Source organism: Scyliorhinus torazame, chromosome 26 (genome assembly GCF_047496885.1).
Source record: "Scyliorhinus torazame isolate Kashiwa2021f chromosome 26, sScyTor2.1, whole genome shotgun sequence".
Classification (NCBI taxonomy): domain Eukaryota; kingdom Metazoa; phylum Chordata; class Chondrichthyes; order Carcharhiniformes; family Scyliorhinidae; genus Scyliorhinus; species Scyliorhinus torazame.
This window is the reverse complement of record NC_092732.1, coordinates 3151118-3178220: the sequence shown is the minus strand read 5'-3', so window position 1 is coordinate 3178220 and position 27103 is coordinate 3151118. Positions and strand designations below refer to the sequence as shown.

General features: G+C 60.9%; 1 protein-coding gene across 1 annotated transcript in view; it reads left to right on the top strand.

Annotated features, from left to right (window-relative positions):
* LOC140403038 (solute carrier family 25 member 44-like) overlaps nucleotides 1-26559 on the top strand; it is a 176853-nt gene extending 150294 nt beyond the window's left edge. The window contains exon 3 of the mRNA XM_072490716.1: nucleotides 26208-26559. Coding sequence (XP_072346817.1) covers nucleotides 26208-26399 — 192 coding nt within the window. The 3' untranslated portion in view covers nucleotides 26400-26559. The remainder of the gene's footprint in view (nucleotides 1-26207) is intronic.
* The last annotated feature ends 544 nt before the right edge of the window (nucleotides 26560-27103 follow it).

Genomic DNA, 27103 nt, shown 5'->3' with positions numbered 1-27103 from the left:
CCCTCAGTACTGACCCTCTAACAGTGCGGCACTCTCTCAGCACTGACCCTCCCACAGTGCTGCGCTCCCTCAGTACTGACCCTCGCACAGTGCGGCGCTCCCTCAGCACTGACCCTCCCACAGTGTTGAGTTCCCTCAGTTCTGACCCTCCCACAATGCGGCGCTCCCTCAGTACTGACCCTCTGACAGTGCGAAGTTCCCTCAGTACTGACCCTCCCACAGTGCGACACTCCCTCAGTACTGACCCTCCCACAGTGCGGCACTCCCTCAGTACTGACCCTCTGACAGTGCGGTGCTCACTCAGTACTGACCCTCTGACAGTGCGGCACTCCCTCAGTACTGACCCTCCGACAGTGCGGTGCTCCCTCAATACTGACCCTGCCACAGTGCGGAGCTCCCTCAGTACTGACCCTCCCACAGTGCAGCACTCCCTCAGTACTGACCCTCCCACAGTGCGGCGCTCCCTCAGTACTGGCCCTCCCACAGTGTGGCACTCCCTTGGTACTGACCCTCCCACAGTGCGGCACTCCCTCAGTACTGACCCTCCCACAGTGCGGCGCTCCCTCAGTACTGACCCTCCCACAGTGCGGCGCTCCCTCAGTACTGACCCTCCCACAGTGCGGAGCTCCCTCAGTACTGACCCTCTGACAGTGCGGAGTTCCCTCAGTACTGTCCCTCAGACAGTGCGGAGTTCCCTCAGTACTGACCCTCCCACAGTGCGGCACTCCCTCAGTACTGACCCTCTGACAGTGCAGCACTCCCTCAGTACTGACACTCCCACAGTGCGACACTCCCTCAGTACTGACCCTCCCACAATGCGGCGCTCCCTCAGTACTGACCCTCTGACAGTGCGGAGTTCCCTCAGTACTGACCCTCCCACAGTGCGGCGCTCCCTCAGTACTGACCCTCCCACAGTGCGGCGCTCCCTCAGTACTGACCCTGACACAGTGTGGCGCTCCCTCTGTCCTGATCCTCCGCCAGTGCGTTACTCCCTCAGAACTGACCCTCCCACAGTGCGGCACTCCCTCAGTACTGACCCTCTGACAGTGCGGCACTCCCTCAGTACTGACCCTCTGACAGTGCGGCGCTCCCTCAGTACTGACCCTCCACAGTACCGCGCTCCCTCAGTACTGACCCTTTGACAGTGCGGCACTCCCTCAGTACTGACCCTCCACAGTGCCGCGCTCCCTCAGTACTGACCCTCTGACAGTGCGGCACTCCCTCAGTACTGACCCTCCAACAGTGCGGCGCTCCCTCAGTACTGACCCTCCGACGGTGCGGCGCTCCCTCAGTACGGATCCTCCGCGCTGGGGGAGCTCCCTCAGCACCAACCCTCCCACAGTGCGGCGCTCCCTCAGCACTGACCCTCCCACAGTGCGGCACTCCCTCAGTACTGACCCTCCCACAGTGCGGCGCTCCCTCAGTACTAACCCTCCCACAGTGCAGAGCTCCCTCAGTACTGACCCTCCCACGGTGCGGGGCTCCCTCAGTACTGACCCTCCGACAGGGCGGCACTCCCTCAGTACTGACCCTCTGACAGTGCGGCACTCCCTCAGTACTGACCCTCTGACAGTGTGGCACTCCCTCAGTACTGACCCTCTGACAGTGCGGCACTCCCTCAGTACTGACCCTCTGACAGTGCGGCACTCCCTCAGTACTGACCCTCTGACAGTGCGGCACTCCCTCAGTACTGACCCTCTGACAGTGCGGCACTCCCTCAGTACTGACTCTCTGACAGTGCAGCACTCCCTCAGTACTGACTCTCTGACAGTGCAGCACTCCCTCAGTACTGACCCTCTGACAGTGCGGCACTCCCTCAGTACTGACCCTCTGACAGTGCGGCACTCCCTCAGTACTGACCCTCTGACAGTGCGGCACTCCCTCAGTACTGACCCTCTGATAGTGCGGCGCTCCCTCAGTACTGACCCTCTGACAGTGCGGCGCTCCCTCTGTACAGACCCTCCTACAGTGCGGTGCTCCCTCAGCACTGACCCTCCCACAGTGCGGCACTCCCTCAGTACTGACCCTCTGACAGTGCGGCACTCCCTCAGTACTGACCCTCTGACAGTGTGGCACTCCTTCAGTACTGACCCTCTGACAGTGCGGCACTCCCTCAGTACTGACCCTCTGACAGTGCGGCACTCCCTCAGTACTGACCCTCTGACAGTGCGGCACTCCCTCAGTACTGACCCTCTGATAGTGCGGCGCTCCCTCAGTACTGACCCTCTGACAGTGCGGCGCTCCCTCTGTACAGACCCTCCCACAGTGCGGTGCTCCCTCAGCACTGACCCTCCCACAGTGCGGCACTCCCTCAGTACTGACCCTCTGACAGTGCGGCGCTCCCTCAGCACTGACCCTCCCACAGTGCGGCGCACCCTCAGTACTGACCCTCTGACAGTGCAAAGTTCCCTTAGTACTGACCCTCCCACAATGCGGCGCTCCCTCAGTACTAACCCTCCCACAGTGCGGCACTCCCTCAGTACTGACCCTCTGACAGTGCGGGGCTCCCTCAGTACTGACCCTCTGACAGTGCGGCGCTCCCTCAGTACTGACCCTTTGACAGTGCGGCGCTCCCTCAGTACTGACCCTCCCACAGTGCGGCACTCCCTCAGTACTGACCCTCTGACAGTGTGGCACTCCCTCAGCACTTATCCTCCAACAGTGCAGCACTCCCTCACTACTGACCCTCCAACAGTGCGGCACACCCTCAGTACTGACCCTCTGACAGTGCGGCACTCCCTCAGTACTGACCCTCCCACAATGCGGCACTCCCTCAGTACTGACCCTCTGACAGTGCAGCGCTCCCTCAGTACTGACCCTCTGACAGTGCGGAGCTCCCTCAGTACTGACCCTCCGACAGTGCTGCGCTCCCTCAGTACTGACCCTCCGACAGTGCGGCACTCCCTCAGTACTGACCCTCCGACAGTGCGGCACTCCCTCAGTACTGACCCTCCGACAGTGCGGCACTCCCTCAGTACTGACCCTCTGACAGTGCGGCACTCCCTCTGTACTGACCCTCCCACAGTGCAGCGCTCCCTCAGCACTGACGGTCCCACAGTGCGGTGCTCCCTCAGTACTGACCCTCCCACAGTGCGGCGCTCCCTCAGCACTGCCCCTCCCACAGTGCAGTGCTCCCTCAGTACTAACCCTCCCACAGTACGTAGCTCCCTCAGTACTGACCCTCTGACAGTGCGGAGTTCCCTCAGTACTGACCCTCCCACAGTGCGACACTCCCTCAGTACTGACCCTCCCACAATGCAGCGCTCCCTCAGTACTGACCCTCTGACAGTGCGGAGTACCCTCAGTACTGACCCTCCCTCAGTGCGGCACTCCCACAGTGCGGCGCTCCCTCAGTACTGACCCTCCGACAGTTCGGCGCTCGTTCAGCACTGACCCTCCGACAGTGCGGCGCTCCCTCAGTACTGACCCTCTGACAGTGCGGCACTCCCTCAGTACTGACACTCCGACAGTGCGGAGCTCCCTCAGTACTGACCCTCTGACAGTGCGGCACTCCCTCAGTACTGACCCTCCCACAGTGCGGCGCTCCCTCAGTACTGACCCTCCCACAGTGCGGCACTCCCTCAGCACTGACCCTCCCACAGTGCGGAGCTCCCTCAGCACTGACCCTCCCACAGTGCGGAGCTCCCTCAGCACTGACCGACCCACAGTGCGCCGCTCCCTCAGTACTGACCCTCTGACAGTGCGGCGCTCCCTCAGTACTGACCCTCCCACAGTGCGGCACTCCCTCAGTACTGACCCTACCACAGTGCGGTGCTCCCTCAGTACCAGCCCTCCCACAGTGCGCCGCTCCCTCAGTACTGACCCTCTGACAGTGCGCCGCTCCCTCAGTACTGACCCTCTGACAGTGCGGCACTCCCTCAGTACTGACCCTCTGACAGTGCGGCGCTCCCTCAGTACTGACCCTCCCACAGTGCGGCACTCCCTCAGTACTGACCCTCCGACAGTGCGGCACTCCCTCAGTACTGACCCTCTGACAGTGCGGCACTCCCTCTGTACTGACCCTCCCACAGTGCAGCGCTCCCTCAGCACTGCCCCTCCCACAGTGCAGTGCTCCCTCAGTACTAACCCTCCCACAGTACGTAGCTCCCTCAGTACTGACCCTCCCACAGTGCGGTGCTCCCTCAGTACTGACCCTCCCACAGTGCGGCGCTCCCTCAGCACTGCCCCTCCCACAGTGCAGTGCTCCCTCAGTACTAACCCTCCCACAGTACGTAGCTCCCTCAGTACTGACCCTCTAACAGTGCGGCACTCTCTCAGCACTGACCCTCCCACAGTGCTGCGCTCCCTCAGCACTGACCCTCCCACAGTTGAGTTCCCTCAGTTCTGACCCTCCCACAATGCGGCGCTCCCTCAGTACTGACCCTCTGACAGAGCAGCACTCCCTCAGTACTGACCCTCTGACAGTGCGGAGTACCCTCAGTACTGACCCTCCCTCAGTGCGGCACTCCCACAGTGCGGCGCTCCCTCAGTGCTGACACTCCCACAGTGCGGCGCTCCCTCAGTACTGACCCTCCGACAGTGCGGCGCTCCCTCAGTACTGACCCTCCCACAGTGCGGCACTCCCTCAGTACTGACCCTCCGACAGTGCGGCGCTCCCTCAGTACTGACCCTCCGACAGTGCGGCGCTCCCTCAGTACTGACCCTCTGACAGTGCGGCACTCCCTCAGTACTGACACTCCGACAGTGCGGAGCTCCCTCAGTACTGACCCTCTGACAGTGCGGCACTCCCTCAGTACTGACCCTCCCACAGTGCGGCGCTCCCTCAGTACTGACCCTCCCACAGTGCGGCACTCCCTCAGTACTGACCCTCCCACAGTGCGGAGCTCCCTCAGCACTGACCTACCCACAGTGCGCCGCTCCCTCAGTACTGACCCTCCCACAGTGCAGCGCTCCCTCAGCACTGACTCTCCCACAGTGCGGTGCTACCTCAGCACTGACCCTCCCACAGTGCGGCACTCCCTCAATACTGACCCTCCCACAGTGCAGTGCTCCCTCAGTACTGACCCTCCCACAGTGCGGTGCTCCCTCAGTACTGACCCTCCCACAGTACGTAGCTCCCTCAGTACTGACCCTCTAACAGTGCGGCACTCTCTCAGCACTGACCCTCCCACAGTGCAGTGCTCCCTCAGTACTGACTCTCCCACAGTGCGGCACTCTCTCAGCACTGACCCTCCCACAGTGCGGCGCTCCCTCAGTACTGACCCTCTAACAGTGCGGCACTCTCTCAGCACTGACCCTCCCACAGTGCGGCGCTCCCTCAGCACTAACCCTCCCACAGTGTTGAGTTCCCTCAGTTCTGACCCTCCCACAATGCGGCGCTCCCTCAGTACTGACCCTCTGACAGTGCGGCACTCCCTCAGTACTGACCCTCTGACAGTGCGGCGATCCCTCAGTACTGACCCTCCCACAATGCGGCGCTCCCTCAGTACTGACCCTCTGACAGTGCGGAGTACCCTCAGTACTGACCCTCCCTCAGTGCGGCACTCCCTCAGTACTGACCCTCTGACAGTGCGGTGCTCCCTCAGTAATGACCCTCCCACAGTGCGGCACTCCCTCAGTACTGACCCTCTGACAGTGCGGTGCTCACTCAGTACTGACCCTCTGACAGTGCGGCACTCCCTCAGTACTGACCCTCCGACAGTGCGGTGCTCCCTCAATACTGACCCTGCCACAGTGCGGAGCTCCCTCAATACTGACCCTCCCACAGTGCAGCACTCCCTCAGTACTGACCCTCCCACACTGCGGCGCTCCCTCAGTACTGACCCTCCCACAGTGCGGCGTTCCCTCAGTACTGACCCTCTGACAGTGCGGCGCTCCCTCAGTACTGACCCTCCCACAGTGCGGCACTCCCTCAGTACTGACCCTACCACAGTGCGGTGCTCCCTCAGTACCAGCCCTCCCACAGTGCGGCGCTCCCTCAGTACTGACCCTCCCACAGTGCGGTGCTCCCTCAGTACTGACCCTCCCACAGTGCGGCGCTCCCTCAGTACTGACCCTCAGACAGTGCGGAGTTCCCTCAGTACTGACCCTCAGACAGTGCGGAGTTCCCTCAGTACTGACCCTCCCACAGTGCGGCGCTCCCTCAGTACTGACACTCCCACAGTGCGGCGCTCCCTCAGTCCTGACCCTCCGCCAGTGCGTTACTCCCTCAGTACTGACCCTCCCACAGTGCGGAGGTCCCTCAGTACTGACCCTCTGACAGTGCGGAGTTCCCTCAGTACTGACCCTCACACAGTGCGTAGCTCCCTCAGTCCTGACCCTCCCACAGTGCGTTACTCCCTCAGTACTGACCCTCCCACAGTGCGGCACTCCCTCAGTACTGACCTTGCCACAGTGCGGAACTCCCTCAGTACTGACCCTCCCACAGTGCAGCGATCCCTCAGTGCTGCCACTCCCACAGTGCAGAGCTCCCTCAGTACTGACCCTCCGACAGTGCGGCACTCCCTCAGTACTGACCCTCCCACAGTGCGGCACTCCCTCAGTACTGACCCTCCGACAGTTCGGCGCTCCTTCAGCACTGACCCTCCGACAGTGCGGCGCTCCCTCAGTACTGACCCTCTGACAGTGCGGCACTCCCTCAGTACTGACCCTCTGACAGTGCGGCACTCCTTCAGTACTGACCCTCCCACAGTGCAGAGCTCCCTCAGTACTGACCCTCCGACAGTGCGGCACTCCCTCAGTACTGACCCTCCCACAGTGCGGAGCTCCCTCAGCACTGACCCTCCCACAGTGCGGAGCTCCCTCAGCACTGACCTACCCACAGTGCGCCGCTCCCTCAGTACTGACCCTCCCACAGTGCAGCGCTCCCTCAGCACTGACTCTCCCACAGTGCGGTGCTCCCTCAGTACTGACCCTCCCACAGTGCGGCGCTCCCTCAGCACTGACCCTCCCACAGTGCAGTGCTCCCTCAGTACTAACCCTCCCACAGTAAGTAGCTCCCTCAGTACTGACCCTCTAACAGTGCGGCACTCTCTCAGCACTGACCCTCCCACAGTGCTGCGCTCCCTCAGTACTGACCCTCGCACAGTGCGGCGCTCCCTCAGCATTGACCCTCCCACAGTGTTGAGTTCCCTCAGTTCTGACCCTCCCACAATGCGGCGCTCCCTCAGTACTGACCCTCTGACAGTGCGGAGTTCCCTCAGTACTGACCCTCCCACAGTGCGACACTCCCTCAGTACTGACCCTCCCACAATGCGGCGCTCCCTCAGTACTGACCCTCTGACAGTGCGGAGTACCCTCAGTACTGACCCTCCCTCAGTGCGGCACTCCCTCAGTACTGACCCTCTGACAGTGCGGTGCTCCCTCAGTAATGACCCTCCCACAGTGCGGCACTCCCTCAGTACTGACCCTCTGACAGTGCGGTGCTCACTCAGTACGGACCCTCTGACAGTGCGGCACTCCCTCAGCACTGACCCTCCGACAGTGCGGTGCTCCCTCAATACTGACCCTGCCACAGTGCGGAGCTCCCTCAGTACTGACCCTCCCACAGTGCAGCACTCCCTCAGTACTGACCCTCCCACAGTGCGGCGCTCCCTCAGTACTGGCCCTCCCACAGTGTGGCACTCCCTTGGTACTGACCCACAGTGCGGCACTCCCTCAGTACTGACCCTCCCACAGTGCGGCGCTCCCTCAGTACTGACCCTCCCACAGTGCGGGTTTCCCTCAGTACTGACCCTCCCACAGTGCTGCACTCCCTCAGTACTGACCCTCCCACACTGCAGGGCTCCCTCAGTACTGACCCTCCCACAGTGCTGCACTCCCTCAGTACTGACCCTCTGACAGTGCGGCGCTCCCTCAGTACTGACCCTGCCACAGTGTGGCACTCCCTCAGTAATGACCCCACCACAGTGCGGTGCTCCCTCAGTACCAGCCCTCCCACAGTGCGGCGCTCCCTCAGTACTGACCCTCCCACTGTGCGGCGCTCCCTCAGTACTGACCCTCTGACAGTGCAGCACTCCCTCAGTACTGACACTCCCACAGTGCGACACTCCCTCAGTACTGACCCTCCCACAATGCGGCGCTCCCTCAGTACTGACCCTTTAACAGTGCGGAGTTCCCTCAGTACTGTCCCTCAGACAGTGCGGAGTTCCCTCAGTACTGACCCTCCCACAGTGCGGCGCTCCCTCAGTACTGACCCTCCCACAGTGCGGCGCTCCCTCAGTACTGACACTCCCACAGTGCAGAGCTCCCTCAGTACTGACCCTGACACAGTGTGGCGCTCCCTCTGTCCTGACCTCCGCCAGTGCGTTACTCCCTCAGAACTGACCCTCCCACAATGCTGCACTCCCTCAGTACTGACCCTCTGACAGTGCGGCACTCCCTCAGTACTGACCCTCTGACAGTGCGGCGCTCCCTCAGTACTGACCCTCCACAGTACCGCGCTCCCTCAGTACTGACCCTCTGACAGTGCGGCACTCCCTCAGTACTGACCCTCCACAGTGCCGCACTCCCTCAGTACTGACCCTCTGACAGTGCGGCACTCCCTCAGTACTGACCCTCCGACAGTGCGGCGCTCCCTCAGTACTGACCCTCCGACGGTGCGGCGCTCCCTCAGTACGGATCCTCCGCGCTGGGGGAGCTCCCTCAGCACCAACCCTCCCACAGTGCGGCGCTCCCTCAGTACTGATCCTCCCACAGTGCGGCACTCCCTCCGTACTGACCCTCCCACAGTCCGGTGCTCCCTCAGTACTGACCCTCAGACAGTGTGGAGTTCCCTCAGTTCTGAACCTCCCACAGGGCGGCACTCCCTCAGTACTGGCCCTCCGACAGTGCGGCTCTCCCTCAGTACTGGCCCTCCCACAGTGCGGAGCTCCCTCAGTACTGACCCTCCCACAGTGCGGAGCTCCCTCAGTACTGACCCTCCCACAGTGCGGCACTCCCTCAGTACTGACCCTCCCACAGTGCGGCGCTCCCTCAGTACTGACCCTCCCACAGTGCGGTGTTCCCTCAGTACTGACCCTCCCACAGTGCGGGTTTCCCTCAGTACTGACCCTCCCACAGTGCGGCACTCCCTCAGTACTGACTCTCCCACAGTGCGGGGCTCCCTCAGTACTGACCCTCCCACAGTGCGGCACTCCCTCAGTACTGACCCTCCCACAGTGCGGCGCTCCCTCAGTACTGACCCTCTGACAGTGCGGCACTCCCTCAGTACTGACCCTCCGACAGTGCGGTGCTCCCTCAATACTGACCCTGCCACAGTGCGGAGCTCCCTCAATACTGACCCTCCCACAGTGCAGCACTCCCTCAGTACTGACCCTCCCACACTGCGGCGCTACCTCAGTACTGACCCTCCCACAGTGCGGCGTTCCCTCAGTACTGACCCTCTGACAGTGCGGCACTCCCTCAGTACTGACCCTCCCACAGTGCGGGGCTGCCTCAGTACTGACCCTCCCACAGTGCGGCGTTCCCTCAGCACTGACCCTCCCACAGTGCGGCGCTCCCTCAGTACTGACCCTCTGACAGTGCGGCGCTCCCTCAGTACTGACCCTCCAACAGTGCTGCGCTCCCTCAGTACTGACCCTCCGACAGTGCGGCACTCCCTCAGTGCTGACCCTCCCACAGTGCGGAGCTCCCTCAGTACTGACCCTCTGACAGTGCGGCGCTCCCTCAGTACTGACCCTCCGACAGTGCGGCGCTTCCCCAGTACGGATCCTCCCACAGTGCGGCACTCCCTCAGTACTGACCCGACCACAGTGCGGTGCTCCCTCAGTACCTGCCCTCCCACAGTGCGGCGCTCCCTCAGTCCTGACCCTCCCACAGTGCGGTCCTCCCTCAGTACTGACCCTCCCACAGTGTGGAGTTCCCTCAGTACTGACTCTCCGACAGTGCGGCACTCCCTCTGTACTGACCCTCCCACAGGGCGGCGCTCCCTCAGCACTGACCCTCCCACAGTGCGGAGCTCCCTCAGTACTGACCCTCTGACAGTGCGTAGTTCCCTCAGTCCTGACCCTCAGACAGTGCGGAGTTCCCTCAGTACTGACCCTCCCACAGTGCGGCGCTCCCTCAGTACTGACCCTCCCACAGTGTGGAGTTCCCTCAGTACTGACTCTCCGACAGTGCGGCACTCCCTCTGTACTGACCCTCCCACAGGGCGGCGCCCCCTCAGTACTGACCATCTGACAGTGCGGAGTTCCCTCTGTCCTGACCCTCCGCCAGTGCGTTACTCCCTCAGTACTGACCCTCCCACAGTGCGGCACTCCCTCAGTACTTACCTTCCCACAGTGCGGCGCTGCCTCAGCACTGACCCTCTGACAGTGCGGCACTCCCTCAGTACTGACCCTCCGACAGTGCGGCACTCCCTCAGTACTGACCCTCCGACAGTGCGGCGCTCCCTCAGTACTGACCCTCCGACGGTGCGGTGCTCCCTCTGTACGGATCCTCCGCGCTGGGGGAGCTCCCTCAGCACCAACCCTCCCACAGTGCGGCGCTCCCTCAGTACTGATCCTCCCACAGTGCGGCACTCCCTCAGTACTGACCCTCCCACATTGCGGTGCTCCCTCAGTACTGACCCTCCGACAGTGTGGAGTTCCCTCAGTACTGACCCTCCCACAGTGTGGAGCTCCCTCAGTACTGACCCTCTGACAGTGCTGAGTTCCCTCAGTACTGACCCTCAGACAGTGCGGAGTTCCCTCAGTACTGACCCTCCCACAGTGCGGCGCTCCCTCAGTACTGACCCTCACACAGTGCGGAGCTCCCTCAGTACTGACCCTCCCACAGTGCGGCTCTCCCTCAGCACTGACCCTCCCACAGTGCAGTGCTCCCTCAGTACTAATCCTCCCACAGTACGTAGCTCCCTCAGTACTGCCACTCCCACAGTGCGGCGCTCCCTCAGTTCTGACCCTCCCACAGTGCGGCGCTCCCTCAGTACTGACCCTCCCTCAGTGCGGTGCTCCCTCAATACTGACCCTGCCACAGTGCGGAGCTCCCTCAGCACTGACCCTCCCACAGTGCGGGGCTCCCTCAGTACTGACCCTCCGACAGTGCGGGGCTCCCTCAGTACTGACCCTCCCACAGTGCGGTGCTCCCTCAGTAATGACCCTCTAACAGTGCGGCACTCTCTCAGCACTGGCCCTCCCACAGTGCAGCGCTCCCTCAGTACTGACCCTCCCACAGTGCGGAGCTGCCTCAGTACTGACCCTCCCACAGTGCGGCGCTCCCTCAGTACTGACTCTCCCACAGTGCGGCGCTCCCACAGCACTGAACCTCCCACAGTGCAGTGCTCCCTCAGTACTAACCCTCCCACAGTACGTAGCTCCCTCAGTACTGACCCTCTAACAGTGCGGCACTCCCTCAGTACTGACCCTCCCACAGTGCTGCGCTACCTCAGTACTGACCCTCCCACAGTGCTGCGCTACCTCAGTACTGACCCTCGCACAGTGCGGCGCTCCCTCAGCACTGACCCTCCCACAGTGCAGCGCTCCCTCAGTACTGGCCCTCCCACAGTGCGGAGCTCCCTCAGCACTGACCCTCCCACAGTGCGGCACTCCCTCAGCACTGACCTACCCTCAGTGAAGAGCTCCCTCAGTACTGACCCTCCCACAGTACGGCGCTCCCTCAGCACTGATCCTCCCACAGTGCGGCACTCCCTCAGCACTGATCCTCCCACAGAGCGGCGCTCCCTCAGTACTGCCCATCCGACAGTGCGGCGCTCCCTCAGTACTAACCCTCCGACAGTGCGGCGCTCCCTCAGCACTGACCCTCCCACAGTGCGGAGCTCCCTCAGTACTGACCCTCCGACAGTGCGGGGCTCTCTCAGTACTGACCCTCGCACAGTGCAGCGCTCCCTCAGTACTGACCCTCCCACAGTGCTGCGCTCCCTCAGTACTGACCCTCGCACAGTGCAGCGCTCCCTCAGTACTGACCCTCCCACAGTGCGGAGCTCCCTCAGCACTGACACTCCCACAGTGCAGCGTTCCCTCAGTACTGAACCTCCCACAGTGCGGAGCTGCCTCAGTACTGACCCTCCCACAGTGCGGCGCTCCCTCAGTACTGACCCTCCCACAGTGCGGCGCTCCCTCAGCACTGACCCTCCCACAGTGCAGTGCTCCCTCAGTATTAACGCTCCCACGGTACGTAGCTCCCTCAGTACTGACCCTCGCACAGTGCAGCGCTCCCTCAGTACTGACCCTCCCACAGTGCTGCGCTCCCTCAGTACTGACCCTCGCACAGTGCAGCGCTCCCTCAGTACTGACCCTCCCACAGTGCGGAGCTCCCTCAGCACTGACACTCCCACAGTGCAGCGTTCCCTCAGTACTGAACCTCCCACAGTGCGGAGCTGCCTCAGTACTGACCCTCCCACAGTGCGGCGCTCCCTCAGTACTGACCCTCCCACAGTGCGGCACTCCCTCAGTACTGACCCTCCCACAGTGCGGAGCTCCCTCAGTACTGACCCTCCCACAGTGCGGCACTCCCTCAGTACTGACCCTCCCACAGTGCGGCGCTCCCTCAGCACTGACCCTCCCACAGTGCAGTGCTCCCTCAGTATTAACGCTCCCACGGTACGTAGCTCCCTCAGTACTGACCCTCGCACAGTGCGTCGCTCCCTCAGCACTGACCGGCCCACTGTGCGGAGTTCCCTCAGTGCTGACCCTCCCACAGTGCGGCACTCCCTCAGTACTGACCCTCTGGCAGTGCGGAGTTCTCTCAGTGCTGACCCTCCCACAGTGCGGCACTCCCTCAGTACTGACCCTCTGGCAGTGCGGAGTTCCCTCAGTACTGACCCTCCCACAATGCGGCACTCCCTCAGTACTGACCCTTCCACAGTGCGGCGCTCCCTCAGTACTGCCCCTTCCACAGTGCGGTGCTCCCTCAGTACTGACCCTCCCACAGTGCGGCGCTCCCTCAGTACTGACCCTCCCACAGTGCGGAGCTCCCTCAGTACTGCCCCTCCCACAGTGCGCAGCTCCCTCAGCACTGACCCTCCCACGGTGCGGCGCTCCCTCAGCACTGACCTTCCCACAGTGCGGAGCTCTCTCAGTACTGACCCTCCCACAGTGCTGCGCTCCCTCAGTACTGACCCTCGCACAGTGCGGCGCTCACTCAGCACTGACACTCCCACAGTGCAGCGCTACCTCAGTACTGACCCTCCCACAGTGCGGAGCTCCCTCAACACTGACACTCCCACAGTGCGGCACTCCCTCAGTACTGACCCTCCCACAGTGCGGCGCTCCCTCAGTACTGACCCTCCCACAGTGCGGAGCTGCCTCAGTACTGACCCTCCCACAGTGCGGCGCTCCCTCAGCACTGACCCTCCCACAATGCAGTGCTCCCTCAGTACTGACCCTCTAACAGTGCGGCACTCTCTCAGCACTGACCCTCCCACAGTGCAGCGCTCCCTCAGTACTGACCCTCCCACAGTGCGGAGCTGCCTCAGTACTGACCCTCCCACAGTGCGGCGCTCCCTCAGCACTGACCCTCCCAAAGTGCAGTGCTCCCTCAGTACTTACCCTCCCACAGTACGTAGCTCCCTCAGTACTGACCCTCTAACAGTGCGGAGTTCCCTCAGTACTGACCCTCACACAGTGCCGAGCTCCCTCAGTACTGACCCTCCCACAGTGCGGAGTTCCCTCAGTACTGACCCTCACACAGTGCCGAGCTCCCTCAGTACTGACCCTCCCACAGTGCGGCGCTCCCTCAGTACTGACCCTCCCACAGTGCGGCGCTCCCTCAGTACTGACCCTCCGACAGTGCGGCACTCCCTCAGTATTGACCCTCCGACAGTGCGGCGCTCCCTCAGTACTGACCCTCCCACAGAGCGGCACTCCCTCAGTACTGGCCCTCCCACAGTGCCGAGCTCCCTCAGTACTGACCCTCCCACAGTGCGGCGCTCCCTCAGTACTGACCCTCCGACAGTGCGGCACTCCCTCAGTATTGACCCTCCGACAGTGCGGCGCTCCCTCAGTACTGGCCCTCCCACAGTGCGGGGCTCCCTCAATACTGACCATCCCACAGTGCGGCGCACCCTCAGTACTGACCCTCCCACAGTGCGGTGGTCCCTCAGTACTGACCCTCCGACAGTGCGGCACTTCTTAAGTACTGACCCTCCCACAGTGCGGTGCTCCCTCAGCACTGACCCTCCCACAGTGCGGGTCTCCCTCAGTACGGACCCTCCGACAGTGCAAAGTTCCCTTAGTACTGACCCTCCCACAGTGCGGCGCTCCCTCAGTACAGACCCTCCCACAGAGCGGCGCTCCCTCAGTACTGACCCTCCCACAGTGCGGCGCTCCCTCAGTACTGACCCTCCCACAGTGCGGCGCTCCCTCAGTACTGACCCTCCCACAGTGCAGTGCTCCCTCAGTACTAACCCTCCCACAGTACGTAGCTCCCTCAGTACTGACCTTCCCACAGTGCGGAGCTCTCTCAGTACTGACCCTCCCACAGTGCTGCGCTCCGTCAGTACTGACCCTCGCACAGTGCGGCGCTCACTCAGCACTGACACTCCCACAGTGCAGCGCTCCCTCAGTACTGACCCTCCCACAGTGCGGAGCTCCCTCAACACTGACACTCCCACAGTGCGGCACTCCCTCAGTACTGACCCTCCCACAGTGCGGCGCTCCCTCAGTACTGACCCTCCCACAGTGCGGCGCGCCCTCAGTACTGACCCTCCCACAGTGCGGAGTTCCCTCAGTACTGACTCTCCCACAGTGCGGCACTCCCTCAGTACTGACTCTCCCACAGTGCGGCACTCCCTCAGTACTGACCCTCCCACAGTGCGGCACTCCCTCAGTACTGACCCTCCCACAGTGCGGCGCTCCCTCAGCACTGACCCTCCCACAGTGCAGTGCTCCCTCAGTACTAACCCTCTAACAGTGCGGCACTCTCTCAGCACTGACCCTCCCACAGTGCAGCGCTCCCTCAGTACTGACCCTCCCACAGTGCGGAGCTGCCTCAGTACTGACCCTCCCACAGTGCGGCGCTCCCTCAGCACTGACCTACCCACAGTGCGCCGCTCCCTCAGTACTGACCCTCCCACAGTGCAGCGCTCCCTCAGCACTGACTCTCCCACAGTGCGGTGCTCCCTCAGTACTGACCCTCCCACAGTGCGGCGCTCCCTCAGCACTGACCCTCCCACAGTGCAGTGCTCCCTCAGTACTAACCCTCCCACAGTACGTAGCTCCCTCAGTACTGACCCTCTAACAGTGCGGCACTCTCTCAGCACTGACCCTCCCACAGTGCTGCGCTCCCTCAGTACTGACCCTCGCACAGTGCGGCGCTCCCTCAGCACTGACCCTCCCACAGTGTTGAGTTCCCTCAGTTCTGACCCTCCCACAATGCGGCGCTCCCTCAGTACTGACCCTCTGACAGTGCGAAGTTCCCTCAGTACTGACCCTCCCACAGTGCGACACTCCCTCAGTACTGACCCTCCCACAATGCGGCGCTCCCTCAGTACTGACCCTCTGACAGTGCGGTGCTCCCTCAGTAATGACCCTCCCACAGTGCGGCACTCCCTCAGTACTGACCCTCTGACAGTGCGGTGCTCACTCAGTACTGACCCTCTGACAGTGCGGCACTCCCTCAGTACTGACCCTCCGACAGTGCGGTGCTCCCTCAATACTGACCCTGCCACAGTGCGGAGCTCCCTCAGTACTGACCCTCCCACAGTGCAGCACTCCCTCAGTACTGACCCTCCCACAGTGCGGCGCTCCCTCAGTACTGGCCCTCCCACAGTGTGGCACTCCCTTGGTACTGACCCTCCCACAGTGCGGCACTCCCTCAGTACTGACCCTCCCACAGTGCGGCGCTCCCTCAGTACTGACCCTCCCACAGTGCGGCGCTCCCTCAGTACTGACCCTCCCACAGTGCGGAGCTCCCTCAGTACTGACCCTCTGACAGTGCGGAGTTCCCTCAGTACTGTCCCTCAGACAGTGCGGAGTTCCCTCAGTACTGACCCTCCCACAGTGCGGCACTCCCTCAGTACTGACCCTCTGACAGTGCAGCACTCCCTCAGTACTGACACTCCCACAGTGCGACACTCCCTCAGTACTGACCCTCCCACAATGCGGCGCTCCCTCAGTACTGACCCTCTGACAGTGCGGAGTTCCCTCAGTACTGACCCTCCCACAGTGCGGCGCTCCCTCAGTACTGACCCTCCCACAGTGCGGCGCTCCCTCAGTACTGACACTCCCACAGTGCAGAGCTCCCTCAGTACTGACCCTGACACAGTGTGGCGCTCCCTCTGTCCTGATCCTCCGCCAGTGCGTTACTCCCTCAGAACTGACCCTCCCACAGTGCGGCACTCCCTCAGTACTGACCCTCTGACAGTGCGGCACTCCCTCAGTACTGACCCTCTGACAGTGCGGCGCTCCCTCAGTACTGACCCTCCACAGTACCGCGCTCCCTCAGTACTGACCCTCTGACAGTGCGGCACTCCCTCAGTACTGACCCTCTGACAGTGCGGCACTCCCTCAGTACTGACCCTCTGACAGTGCCGCGCTCCCTCAGTACTGACCCTCTGACAGTGCGGCACTCCCTCAGTACTGACCCTCCAACAGTGCGGCGCTCCCTCAGTACTGACCCTCCGACGGTGCGGCGCTCCCTCAGTACGGATCCTCCGCGCTGGGGGAGCTCCCTCAGCACCAACCCTCCCACAGTGCGGCGCTCCCTCAGCACTGACCCTCCCACAGTGCGGCACTCCCTCAGTACTGACCCTCCCACAGTGCGGCGCTCCCTCAGTACTAACCCTCCCACAGTGCAGAGCTCCCTCAGTACTGACCCTCCCACGGTGCGGGGCTCCCTCAGTACTGACCCTCCGACAGGGCGGCACTCCCTCAGTACTGACCCTCTGACAGTGCGGCACTCCCTCAGTACTGACCCTCTGACAGTGCGGCACTCCCTCAGTACTGACCCTCTGACAGTGTGGCACTCCCTCAGTACTGACCCTCTGACAGTGCGGCACTCCCTCAGTACTGACCCTCTGACAGTGCGGCACTCCCTCAGTACTGACCCTCTGACAGTGCGGCACTCCCTCAGTACTGACCCTCTGACAGTGCGGCACTCCCTCAGTACTGACTCTCTGACAGTGCAGCACTCCCTCAGTACTGACTCTCTGACAGTGCAGCACTCCCTCAGTACTGACCCTCTGACAGTGCGGCACTCCCTCAGTACTGACCCTCTGACAGTGCGGCACTCCCTCAGTACTGACCCTCTGACAGTGCGGCACTCCCTCAGTACTGACCCTCTGATAGTGCGGCGCTCCCTCAGTACTGACCCTCTGACAGTGCGGCGCTCCCTCTGTACAGACCCTCCTACAGTGCGGTGCTCCCTCAGCACTGACCCTCCCACAGTGCGGCACTCCCTCAGTACTGACCCTCTGACAGTGCGGCACTCCCTCAGTACTGACCCTCTGACAGTGTGGCACTCCTTCAGTACTGACCCTCTGACAGTGCGGCACTCCCTCAGTACTGACCCTCTGACAGTGCGGCACTCCCTCAGTACTGACCCTCTGACAGTGCGGCACTCCCTCAGTACTGACCCTCTGATAGTGCGGCGCTCCCTCAGTACTGACCCTCTGACAGTGCGGCGCTCCCTCTGTACAGACCCTCCCACAGTGCGGTGCTCCCTCAGCACTGACCCTCCCACAGTGCGGCACTCCCTCAGTACTGACCCTCTGACAGTGCGGCGCTCCCTCAGCACTGACCCTCCCACAGTGCGGCGCACCCTCAGTACTGACCCTCTGACAGTGCAAAGTTCCCTTAGTACTGACCCTCCCACAATGCGGCGCTCCCTCAGTACTAACCCTCCCACAGTGCGGCACTCCCTCAGTACTGACCCTCTGACAGTGCGGGGCTCCCTCAGTACTGACCCTCTGACAGTGCGGCGCTCCCTCAGTACTGACCCTTTGACAGTGCGGCGCTCCCTCAGTACTGACCCTCCCACAGTGCGGCACTCCCTCAGTACTGACCCTCTGACAGTGTGGCACTCCCTCAGCACTTATCCTCCAACAGTGCAGCACTCCCTCACTACTGACCCTCCAACAGTGCGGCACTCCCTCAGTACTGACCCTCTGACAGTGCGGCACTCCCTCAGTACTGACCCTCCCACAATGCGGCACTCCCTCAGTACTGACCCTCTGACAGTGCAGCGCTCCCTCAGTACTGACCCTCTGACAGTGCGGAGCTCCCTCAGTACTGACCCTCCGACAGTGCTGCGCTCCCTCAGTACTGACCCTCCGACAGTGCGGCACTCCCTCAGTACTGACCCTCCGACAGTGCGGCGCTCCCTCAGTACTGACCCTCTGACCGTGCGGCGCACCCTCAGTACTGACCCTCTGACAGTGCGGCGCACCCTCAGTACTGACCCTCTGACCGTGCGGCGCACCCTCAGTACTGACCCTCTGACAGTGCGGCACTCCCTCAGTACTGACCCTCTGACAGCGCGGCACTCCCTCAGTACTGACCCTCTGACAGTGCGGCACTCCCTCAGTACTGACCCTCTGACCGTGCGGCGCACCCTCAGTACTGACCCTCTGACAGTGCGGCGCACCCTCAGTACTGACCCTCTGACAGTGCGGCGCACCCTCAGTACTGACCCTGGTGGGTGGCGTCGACCATCGCTGGGGCAGATGATGAAATTGCAGTCAGGAAATATCTGCAATTGGATTCACTGAAATCTGCAGCACAGAAGCCCCCCTTGTCCCTGTTTGCCCGAGGACACCCAGCTGCCCTTTCTAACCCCACCCCCCTGCAACCAGTCCCTACCCTGCAGCTCCCAGCACTCCAGGAGCAGAGCCAAGCCCTTTGTAACAGTATTTAGGATCTGTCTCCATCACCAACTCAGAAAGCGAGTTGCAGACTCCCACTACCCTCACGTCCCCTCTCCACTTTTTCAAAATCTTTTTATTGAGGCTTTGATGGTTTTATAATTAAAAAGACAGATATTGATATCGTTCAACACGTAACTGACCCTCCACCTCCCACAGTTCTCGCCTGAGCTAGACCGACATAGTCGAACTCCCCCATATCGAATCTGCTGGCGTCCAGTTTTCCCCGAGGAAGTGTATAAACGGCTGCCACCTCCGAACGAACCCCAACGGCGATCCTCTTGTGGCGAACGTGATTTTTCTCCAGCCCGAGAAATGCAGCCACATCGCTGACCCGTACCCCCTGGTTTCGGTGGGGGCTCCGAGTGCCTCCACGCTCGCGACATCCACCTCCGGGCAACCCAACGGCCAGGGGCCGAAACGTCAGCCTCTCTCGCTGCCCAGATCTTCCAGGAACCGCCACCTCGGGATCCGGTGCCACCCTCGCCTTCGGCACCCCGGGCATGACGTTCTGCCGCTCCCTGCCCGAGTCTCCCCCCCCCCCCCCCCCGAGCTTCGGGCACGCCCAAAACATGTGGACAAGATGTGCCCACACCTGTCCTCTGCCCCCCAAAAGCCTGCTCGTACAAGCCACCGTCATGTGTGCCCGGTGAACCGCCTTGAATTGTCCCAGGCTGAGCCTGGCCCATGATGGGGATGTGTTGACTCTGCTCAGAGCCTCCTCCCACAGGCCCGCCTCGACCTCCCCTCCCAGCCCATCTTCCCATTTACGTTTTGTCCCCCCTATCTGGGTCCCCCCCCCCCCCCCCCCCCCCCAACTCCATAAGCTCTTTAAAAAATTTCCGATACCTTCCCCTCCCCCACCCCCGTTGTCGAAACTACCGTGTCCTGCATCCCCTGTGGCGGTAGAAGCGGACAGGTAAAAACCTGCCTTGGCACAGAATTCCCTCACTGGCAGACATCGGAACCCACTCCCTCCCGGCAATTCAAACTCCACTTCCAGATCCTCCAAACGGGGGACGCTCCCATCGATACACGGATCCCCCCCCCCCCCCCCCCCCCCGGCCTCTCAATCCCTGCCCTCTGCCACCTCCGAAACCCCCCCCCCCCCCCATCCAGCCTCCCCCCCGGGACAAACCGGCGATCGTTACAAATTGGGGCCCACGCCGACGCTCCCACCTGTCCGCCACTGCCCCCCAGACTCTCAGAGCCCCCGCCGGGGGCCTGTGGCGTACCGGGCCGGCGAGATCGGCAGAGGAGCCGTTACCAATGCCCCCAAACTTGTGCCCTTACCTGACGCCACCTCCACCCGCTCCCACACCGACCCCTCCCCCATCACCCACTTCCTAATCGTGGCCACATTCGCCGCCCAGTCGCAGTTACTCACGTTCGGCAGTGCCACCCCCCCCCCCCTCGTGCCTCCACACTTTCCGCACTCACGAGGTTTGACCCTCCCACAGAAAGCCAGAGATCACCGCATTCACCCGCTTCGAAAAGGCCTTTGGCATAAAAATAGGGAGACACTGGAAAACAAAGTGAAATCACTGGAGGGCCGGGACCTTCCCGGGCGGGACCCTCCCCGCCAGTGACAACGGGAGCCCGTCCCACCTCCGGAAGTCACCCTTCATTTGTTCAACCAACCGGGCCAGGTTTAATTCATGTCGCTGCTCCCGTCCCTGTGCCACCTCAATACCCGGGTGACAGAAGCTCCCTCCCGCACTTTCAACGGCAACTCCCCCAGCCTCCTCTCCCGCCCCCTTTCCTGGATCGTAAACATCTCGCTCTTACCCATGTTCAATTTCTACCCTGAGTAACGGCCACATGGCTCTCAGATCCGCATAAACCCCCCATTCCCCCCCCCAACGGGTCGGAAATATATAGCAGCAGGCCGTCTGCCTGTCGCGAGACCCCGTGTCCACCGCCCTTCCCACCCGGGCTAGCCCCTTCCAGTCCTTTGACGCTCCCAGCCCCATTGCCAATGGCTCCATAGTGAAGGCAAAGAATAGTGGGGGAGAGGGGACACCCTAGCCTTGTCCCCCGGCTCAGTCTAAAATAGTCCGAACTCACCCGGTTCGTCCTCACTCTCGCCACCAGCGCCTGGTACAGTCGACAATGCCCTGCCCAAACCCTACCCATCCCAAGACCTCCCACAGACAGTTCCACTCCGCCCCCGGTCAAAGGCCTTCTCCGCGTCCATGGCGACCACCATCTCCACCTCCCTCCCCTCGGATGGACATCATGATCACATTCAGGGGCCTTCTAACGTTGGCTGTTAACCACCTCCCCTTGACCAACCCCGTCTGGTCTTCCCCTATCACCCCCGGAACACAATCCTCTCTCCTGGAGGCCAGGATTGGGGCCTGTGCAATTGGGCAACGACATTCAGCAGGGAGTATGACCCACATTGCTCTGGGCCCTCCCGCTTCAGGATCAATGATATTGAAGCCTGCAACACGGTTGGGGCAAGAGCTCCTCGCTCCCGAGCCTCATTAAATGCGCTCACCAGCAGAGTGCCCAGCAGCCCAGAAAACCCCACTTGGTATCCATCCGGTCCTGGGGCCTTACCCGACTGCATGGCCTCAAATCCCTCCACTACTTCTCCAATCCCGATCGGGGCTCCCAACCCCTCCACTAACCCTTCCTCCTCCTTCGGAAGCTCCAAACCCTCCAAGAACTGCCTGAACCCTCCGCCCCATCTGGGGGCGCCGATCATATAGCCGGCTAGAAACCCCCTTAAACACTCCATTCACAAGAAGTTTGGGGGTATGGAAAGGAATAGTGCGGCGGCGGGGGGGGGGGAGCTGGATAGAGCACAGGGTGTCCTTATATACCGATGACTTGTTGTACGTGTCGGAACCGGGTGTGTCGATAGGGGGAATATTGGAGCTGCTTCGAGTGTTTGGGTCTTTCTCGGAGTACAAATTAAATCTAGACAAGAGTGAGTATTTTGTGGTGTCTTGGCCGGGGGTGGGGGGGCTGCCATTCCGTAGAGCAGGGACTCATTTTAGGTACCTGGGGGTGCAGGTTGCCCGGGAGTGGGGGGGCTCCGCAGGTACAACATTTCTAGTTTGGTGGGGAGAGTGAAAGCCGACCTGGCAAGGTGGGATGGTCCCCCTCTGTCACTGGCAGGTCGGGTACAGGCGGTTAAAATGAACGTGTTGCCGTGATTCCTGTTTATTTTTCAATACCTGCCGATTTTCCTGCTAAAGGCTTTTTTCAGGGAGATTGAGGGAAGGGTTGCGTCGTTCATGTGGGGAGGGAAGGTGGCCAGAGTGAGAAAGGCGCTGCTACAGAGGGGAAGGCAGGCAGGGGGTTTGGGTCTCCCGAACCTGTTGTACTGGGCGGCGAATGTGGAGAAGGTGCGGAGCTGGGTCAGAGGGGTTGATTCCCAGTGGATCAGAATCGAGGAGAGTTTGTGCAGGGGGTCGGGGCTGAAGGCGCTAGCAACGGCGCCGCTCCCGATGGCCCGGGGAAATACTCAGGGAGTCCGGTAATAATAGCCTCATTGAGAATCTGGAGGCAGTTTCGCCAACACTTCGGGCTGGGGGCAGGGTCAAGGGAAATGCCGATTCGGGGAACCACAGATTTGAGCCAGGGAAGTGGGATGGAAATTTTCGGAAATGGGAGGAGAAGGGGATTAAGACACTAAAAGGTTTGTTTCTTCGGGGTCGGTTTGCAGGATTGAGGGAGCTGGAAGCGAAGTGTGGCCTGGAGCAGGGGGAAATATTTAGATACATGCAGGTTTGAGACTTTACCAGAAAGGAGATACAGAGCTTCCCGGTCTCCACATTGCTGGAGGAGGTGCTGACGACAGGGGGACTGGAGAAGGGGGTAGTATCGGCGGTTTGCGGAGCTATTCTGGAAGAGGATAAGGCACCACTGGAAGGGATCAAAGCAAAGTGGGAGGAAGAGTTGGGAGAGGGTATGGAGGAGGGGGTCTGGTGTGAGGTGCTCCGGAGAGTGAACGCCTCCACCTCGTGCGCGAGGTTGGGGCTGATACATCTAAAGGTGGTATACGGAGCGCACCTCACGAGGGCGAGGATGAGCCGATTCTTTGAAGGAGTAGACGATGTGTGAGAACGTTGCGAGGGGGGGGGGGGGCCCCGCTAATCACGTTCATGTGTTTTGGTCCTGTCCAGAGCTGGAGGATTACTGGAAGGAGGTGTTTAGGGTCATTTCTAAAGTGGTGCAGGTGAAACTGGACCCGGGCCCTCGGGAGGCCATATTCGGGGTGTCGGGCCCGCCGGGGTTCGCCCATCTCAAGATCTGTTCCTTATCCAGGGACCGGTGCAATCACGCCACCATCGCCCTCGGCGGCTCATTCATCCGCCGCTTCCTCGCGAGCGCTCTGTGCGGCCTGACAACCTCCAAGGGCCGATTTAAATGCACCTTCCCCGAGCAGCCTCTTGAACATAGCCGCCACGTACGCCCTTGCGTCCGATCCCTCGCTGCCCTCCAGGAGACCCACGATCCTCAGGCTCTGCCTGAGCGACCTGTCCTCCAGATCCTCCACCTTCTCTTCCAGCCTGTTCTGGTGATTCTGCATCGGCTCCATCTCCGTCGCCATCGCGGTTCGCTGATCATCGTGCACAGCCACCGCCTCTCCTGCATCGCCGGTCCCCTGGGCTCCCAACCTTTGCTCCGTCCCGTCAATCTGGGTCCTCTGCGATTGGTGATTTTTATCAACAACTTGGAGGAGGGGGCTGAAGGGTGGGTCAGTAAATTTGCTGATGACACCAGGATTGGTGGAGCAGTGGATGAGGTGGGGGGCTGCTGTCGGCTGCAAAGAGACATTGATAGGATACAGAGCTGGGCTGAGAAGTGGCAGATGGAGTTTAACCCTGATAAGTGCGAGGTGATTCATTTTGGTTGGACAAATTTGAATGCGGATTACAGGGTTAACGGCAGGGTTCTGAGGAATGTGGAGGAACAGAGAGATCTCGGGGTTCATGTCCACAGATCTCTGAAGGTTGCCACTTCACTGGATAGAGCCGTGAAGAAGGTTTATAGTGTGTTAGCGTTTATTAACAGGGGGTTTGAGTTCAAGAGCCGCGGGGTTATGTTGCAACTATGCATGACCCTGGTGAGACCACATTTGGAGTAGTGTTTGCAGTTCTGGTCTCCTCACTACAGGAAGGATGTGGAAGCATTGGAAAGGGTGCAAAGGAGATTTACCAGGATGCTGCCTGGTTTGCAGGATAGGTCTTATGAGGAAAGGTTGAGGGAGCTAGGGCTTTTCTCTTTGGAGTGGAGGAGGGTGAGAGGCGACTTAATAGAGGTTTATAAGATAATGAGGGGGATAGATAGAGCGGACGTTCAGAGACTATTTCCTCGGGTGGATGTAGCTGTTACAAGGGGGCACAACTGTAAGATTCAGGGTGGGAGATATAGGAGGGATGTGCGAGGTAGGTTCTTTACTCAGAGAGTGGTTCGGGTGTGGAATGGACTGCCTGCTGTGATAGTGGAGTCGGACACTTTGGGAACTTTCAAGCGGTTATTGGACAGGCACATGGATCGCACCAGAATGACAGGGAGTGGGATAGCTCGATCTTGGTTTCGGACAATGCTCGGCACAACATCGAGGGCCGAAGGGCCTGTTCTGCGCTGTACTGTTCTATGTTCTCTCTCAGTCTCTGTCTCTATCTCTTTCTCTCTATCACTCTCTGCCTCTCTATCACTGTCTCTCTCATGCACTCTCTTTATCTCTGTCACTCTAATCCCTGTCTTAATCGGGCCCAGGTTCTCTTGCCTCTGCTTCGTAAAGCTCTCCTGGAGGGAGTTCACCAGTTGCTCTGTTGACCACTGGGCCGGGAATGTCAGTCCCTGAGCCTCCGCCATGCCTTCCTGTGCTGCTGCCTCCACTGTCTTCCTTCTCGAACAATCTCTCCTTTGCAGACCACTTCTGCTCCACCACTCCATAAACTGGTGGGGCAGACCTCTTCTCTTCGCCAACCTCCAATTCTACCGGTCAAATCCACCGTAAACCGGGGGGGGGGGGAAAGGTCCCCAAAGCCCACCACGAGCGGGAGCTACCAAAGGAGCGGCCTCTCCACCCCATCACCGCCTCCGGACGTCCCCCCCTCTACACCTTCCGCCACTTATCCTGAATCAATGTCCCCTGGTTCTGGAGTCCTCCAGCTAGGGAAGCAATTTTGCCCTGTCCACTCCATCCCTCCCCCTCATCGTTCTGTCCGCCTCAACTAAGTCGCCCCTCGGCCTTCTCTGCCCCAGGGAAAATAACCCCAACCTACCCAGTCTCTCCTCGTAGCTACTATTCTCCAGCCCTGGCAATGTTCTTGTAAACCTCCTCTGCGCTGTTTTTGAGTCTGTCCGTGCGTGTTCTCAGACTTCTGTATCTCCTGCCCGATGGAGGAGTGAGTAGGCCGGGTGGGAGGGGTCTTTGATTATGCTGCCCGCTTTCCCCAGGCAGCGGGAGGGGTAGATGTGTTCAGTGAGTTGGTTCAACGTTGACTGCAAGTGGATGCAGTGAAACTAGAAACCGGCTTCCGACACAGGAGAGGGTCCAACTCTGTTTTACTGAACTTCCTGATTGCTGTACACAGTCTGCTGTGAGTTGACACTCGATCAATCTGACCGATAATCTCCTACTGGCCTGACCAGACTAACTCTCTACCTCATGGTGATAGTGCTCGCTGCCTTGTGCACTCTGACTATCTCAGTAGCTGTGTCCTGTAGAGGGAGAGTCTTCCTGCCCTGTGTGCTTTATAGTGGCGGTGTCCTGTCTGGTGATTGGTTGTTATGTGTCGTGTGTGTTCATTGGTTATCCTGTGTGTCAATCACTGCCTGTCTGCATCTCATTATATACACGAGCGGATATTATGACAGGGTGTAGATGGAGTCAATGGATGGGAGGGGGGCTTGTGTGATGGACTGGGCGGTGTTCACGACTCTCTGAAGTTTCTTGCGGTCTTGGGGCAAGCAGTTACCATACCAGGTCCGAGGGTCCGTATCCCTCTATTCCCATCCTATTCATGTATTTGTCAAGATGCCCCTTAAATGTCCCTTTCGTCCCTGCTTCCACTACCTCCTCCGGTAGTGAGTTCCAGGCACCCACTACCCTCTGCGTAAAAAACTTGCCTCGTACATCTACTCTAAACCTTGCCCCTCTCACCTTAAACCTATGCCCCTAGTAATTGACCCCTCTACCCTGGGGAAAAGCCTCTGACTATCCACTCTGTCTATGCCCCTCATAATTTTGTAGACCTCTATCAATTCTCCCCTCAACCTCCTTCGTTCCAGTGAGAACAAACCGAGTTTATCCAACCTCTCCTCATGCCCTCCATACCAGGCAACATCCTGGTAAACGGTGAATTACAGGCGATGAAATGACCATTCCCGTTGCCCCAGCGGGTATGGAGGATCCCTGGGACGGCTCCTAACCAATCTCTCTCTCTCTCTCTGGTTCCAGGTGGAGGGCTGCCGTTCGATGGCCCAGACCTTCAGGCAGCTGATGCACGAGGAGGGGGCCTGGGGCCTGAGCAAGGGGCTGTCCGCCCGGGTCCTGTCTTCGACCCCGTCTGCTCTCTGTATCGTGGTGGGCTACGAGACCCTGAAGAAACTGAGCCTGCGGCCGGAGCTGGTTGACTCTCGACACTGGTAGCCCCCCCCCCTCCCTCACCCGGAGGGAGCGGGCGGGAGGGTGGGGAGTCCGCGTTGTACTCCCACCCTCCAGCGATCGGCCTGACCCTGAGCGGCCCGCTCCTGTCCTCGCCCCCTGCTGGATGGGATTGGGAGGAAGCGTCCCGTTCCGTGCTCTCCCACCCTCCCCCCCCCCCCCCCCCCCCCCCCCCCCATCCTGCTCCCCTTCTCGCTCCCACCGGGGCAGCCTCCCTGCCTGGGGGCCGGTCCGGGTGGGCGAGGGAGGACGTACGCTCTGACGGTGACCCCCCCCCCCGGGTGGGGGGAGGTGAAAGGGGGGTGGGGAGACACCCTGGGCGCTGGGTTGGGGCGCTCTGTGGCGCAGACTAGCAGGGCACCCCAGGAATGGGGGTGACCACCGCCCACCTCATCGCAGCCCGGGGGTGGGGGTAGGGGGCGGTACAGATGCTCCCCCCTCCCCCAGACAACCAGCTGCTGTCCGGCCAAACGCAAACTCAGTTCTTTACTGGGGGGCGGTGTGCAGGTTTCCCTCTGTCACCGTGTGGGGCCGGGCAAGGGGGTCGTGTCCATTGTGGTGGGCGGTCGCCTGTCGCACACTGATCTCCCTAATACTGTGTGTGTGTGTGTGTCTGTGTGTGTGTCTGTGTGTGTGTCTGTGTGTGTGTCTGTGTGTGTGTCTGTGTGTGTGTCTGTGTGTGTGTCTGT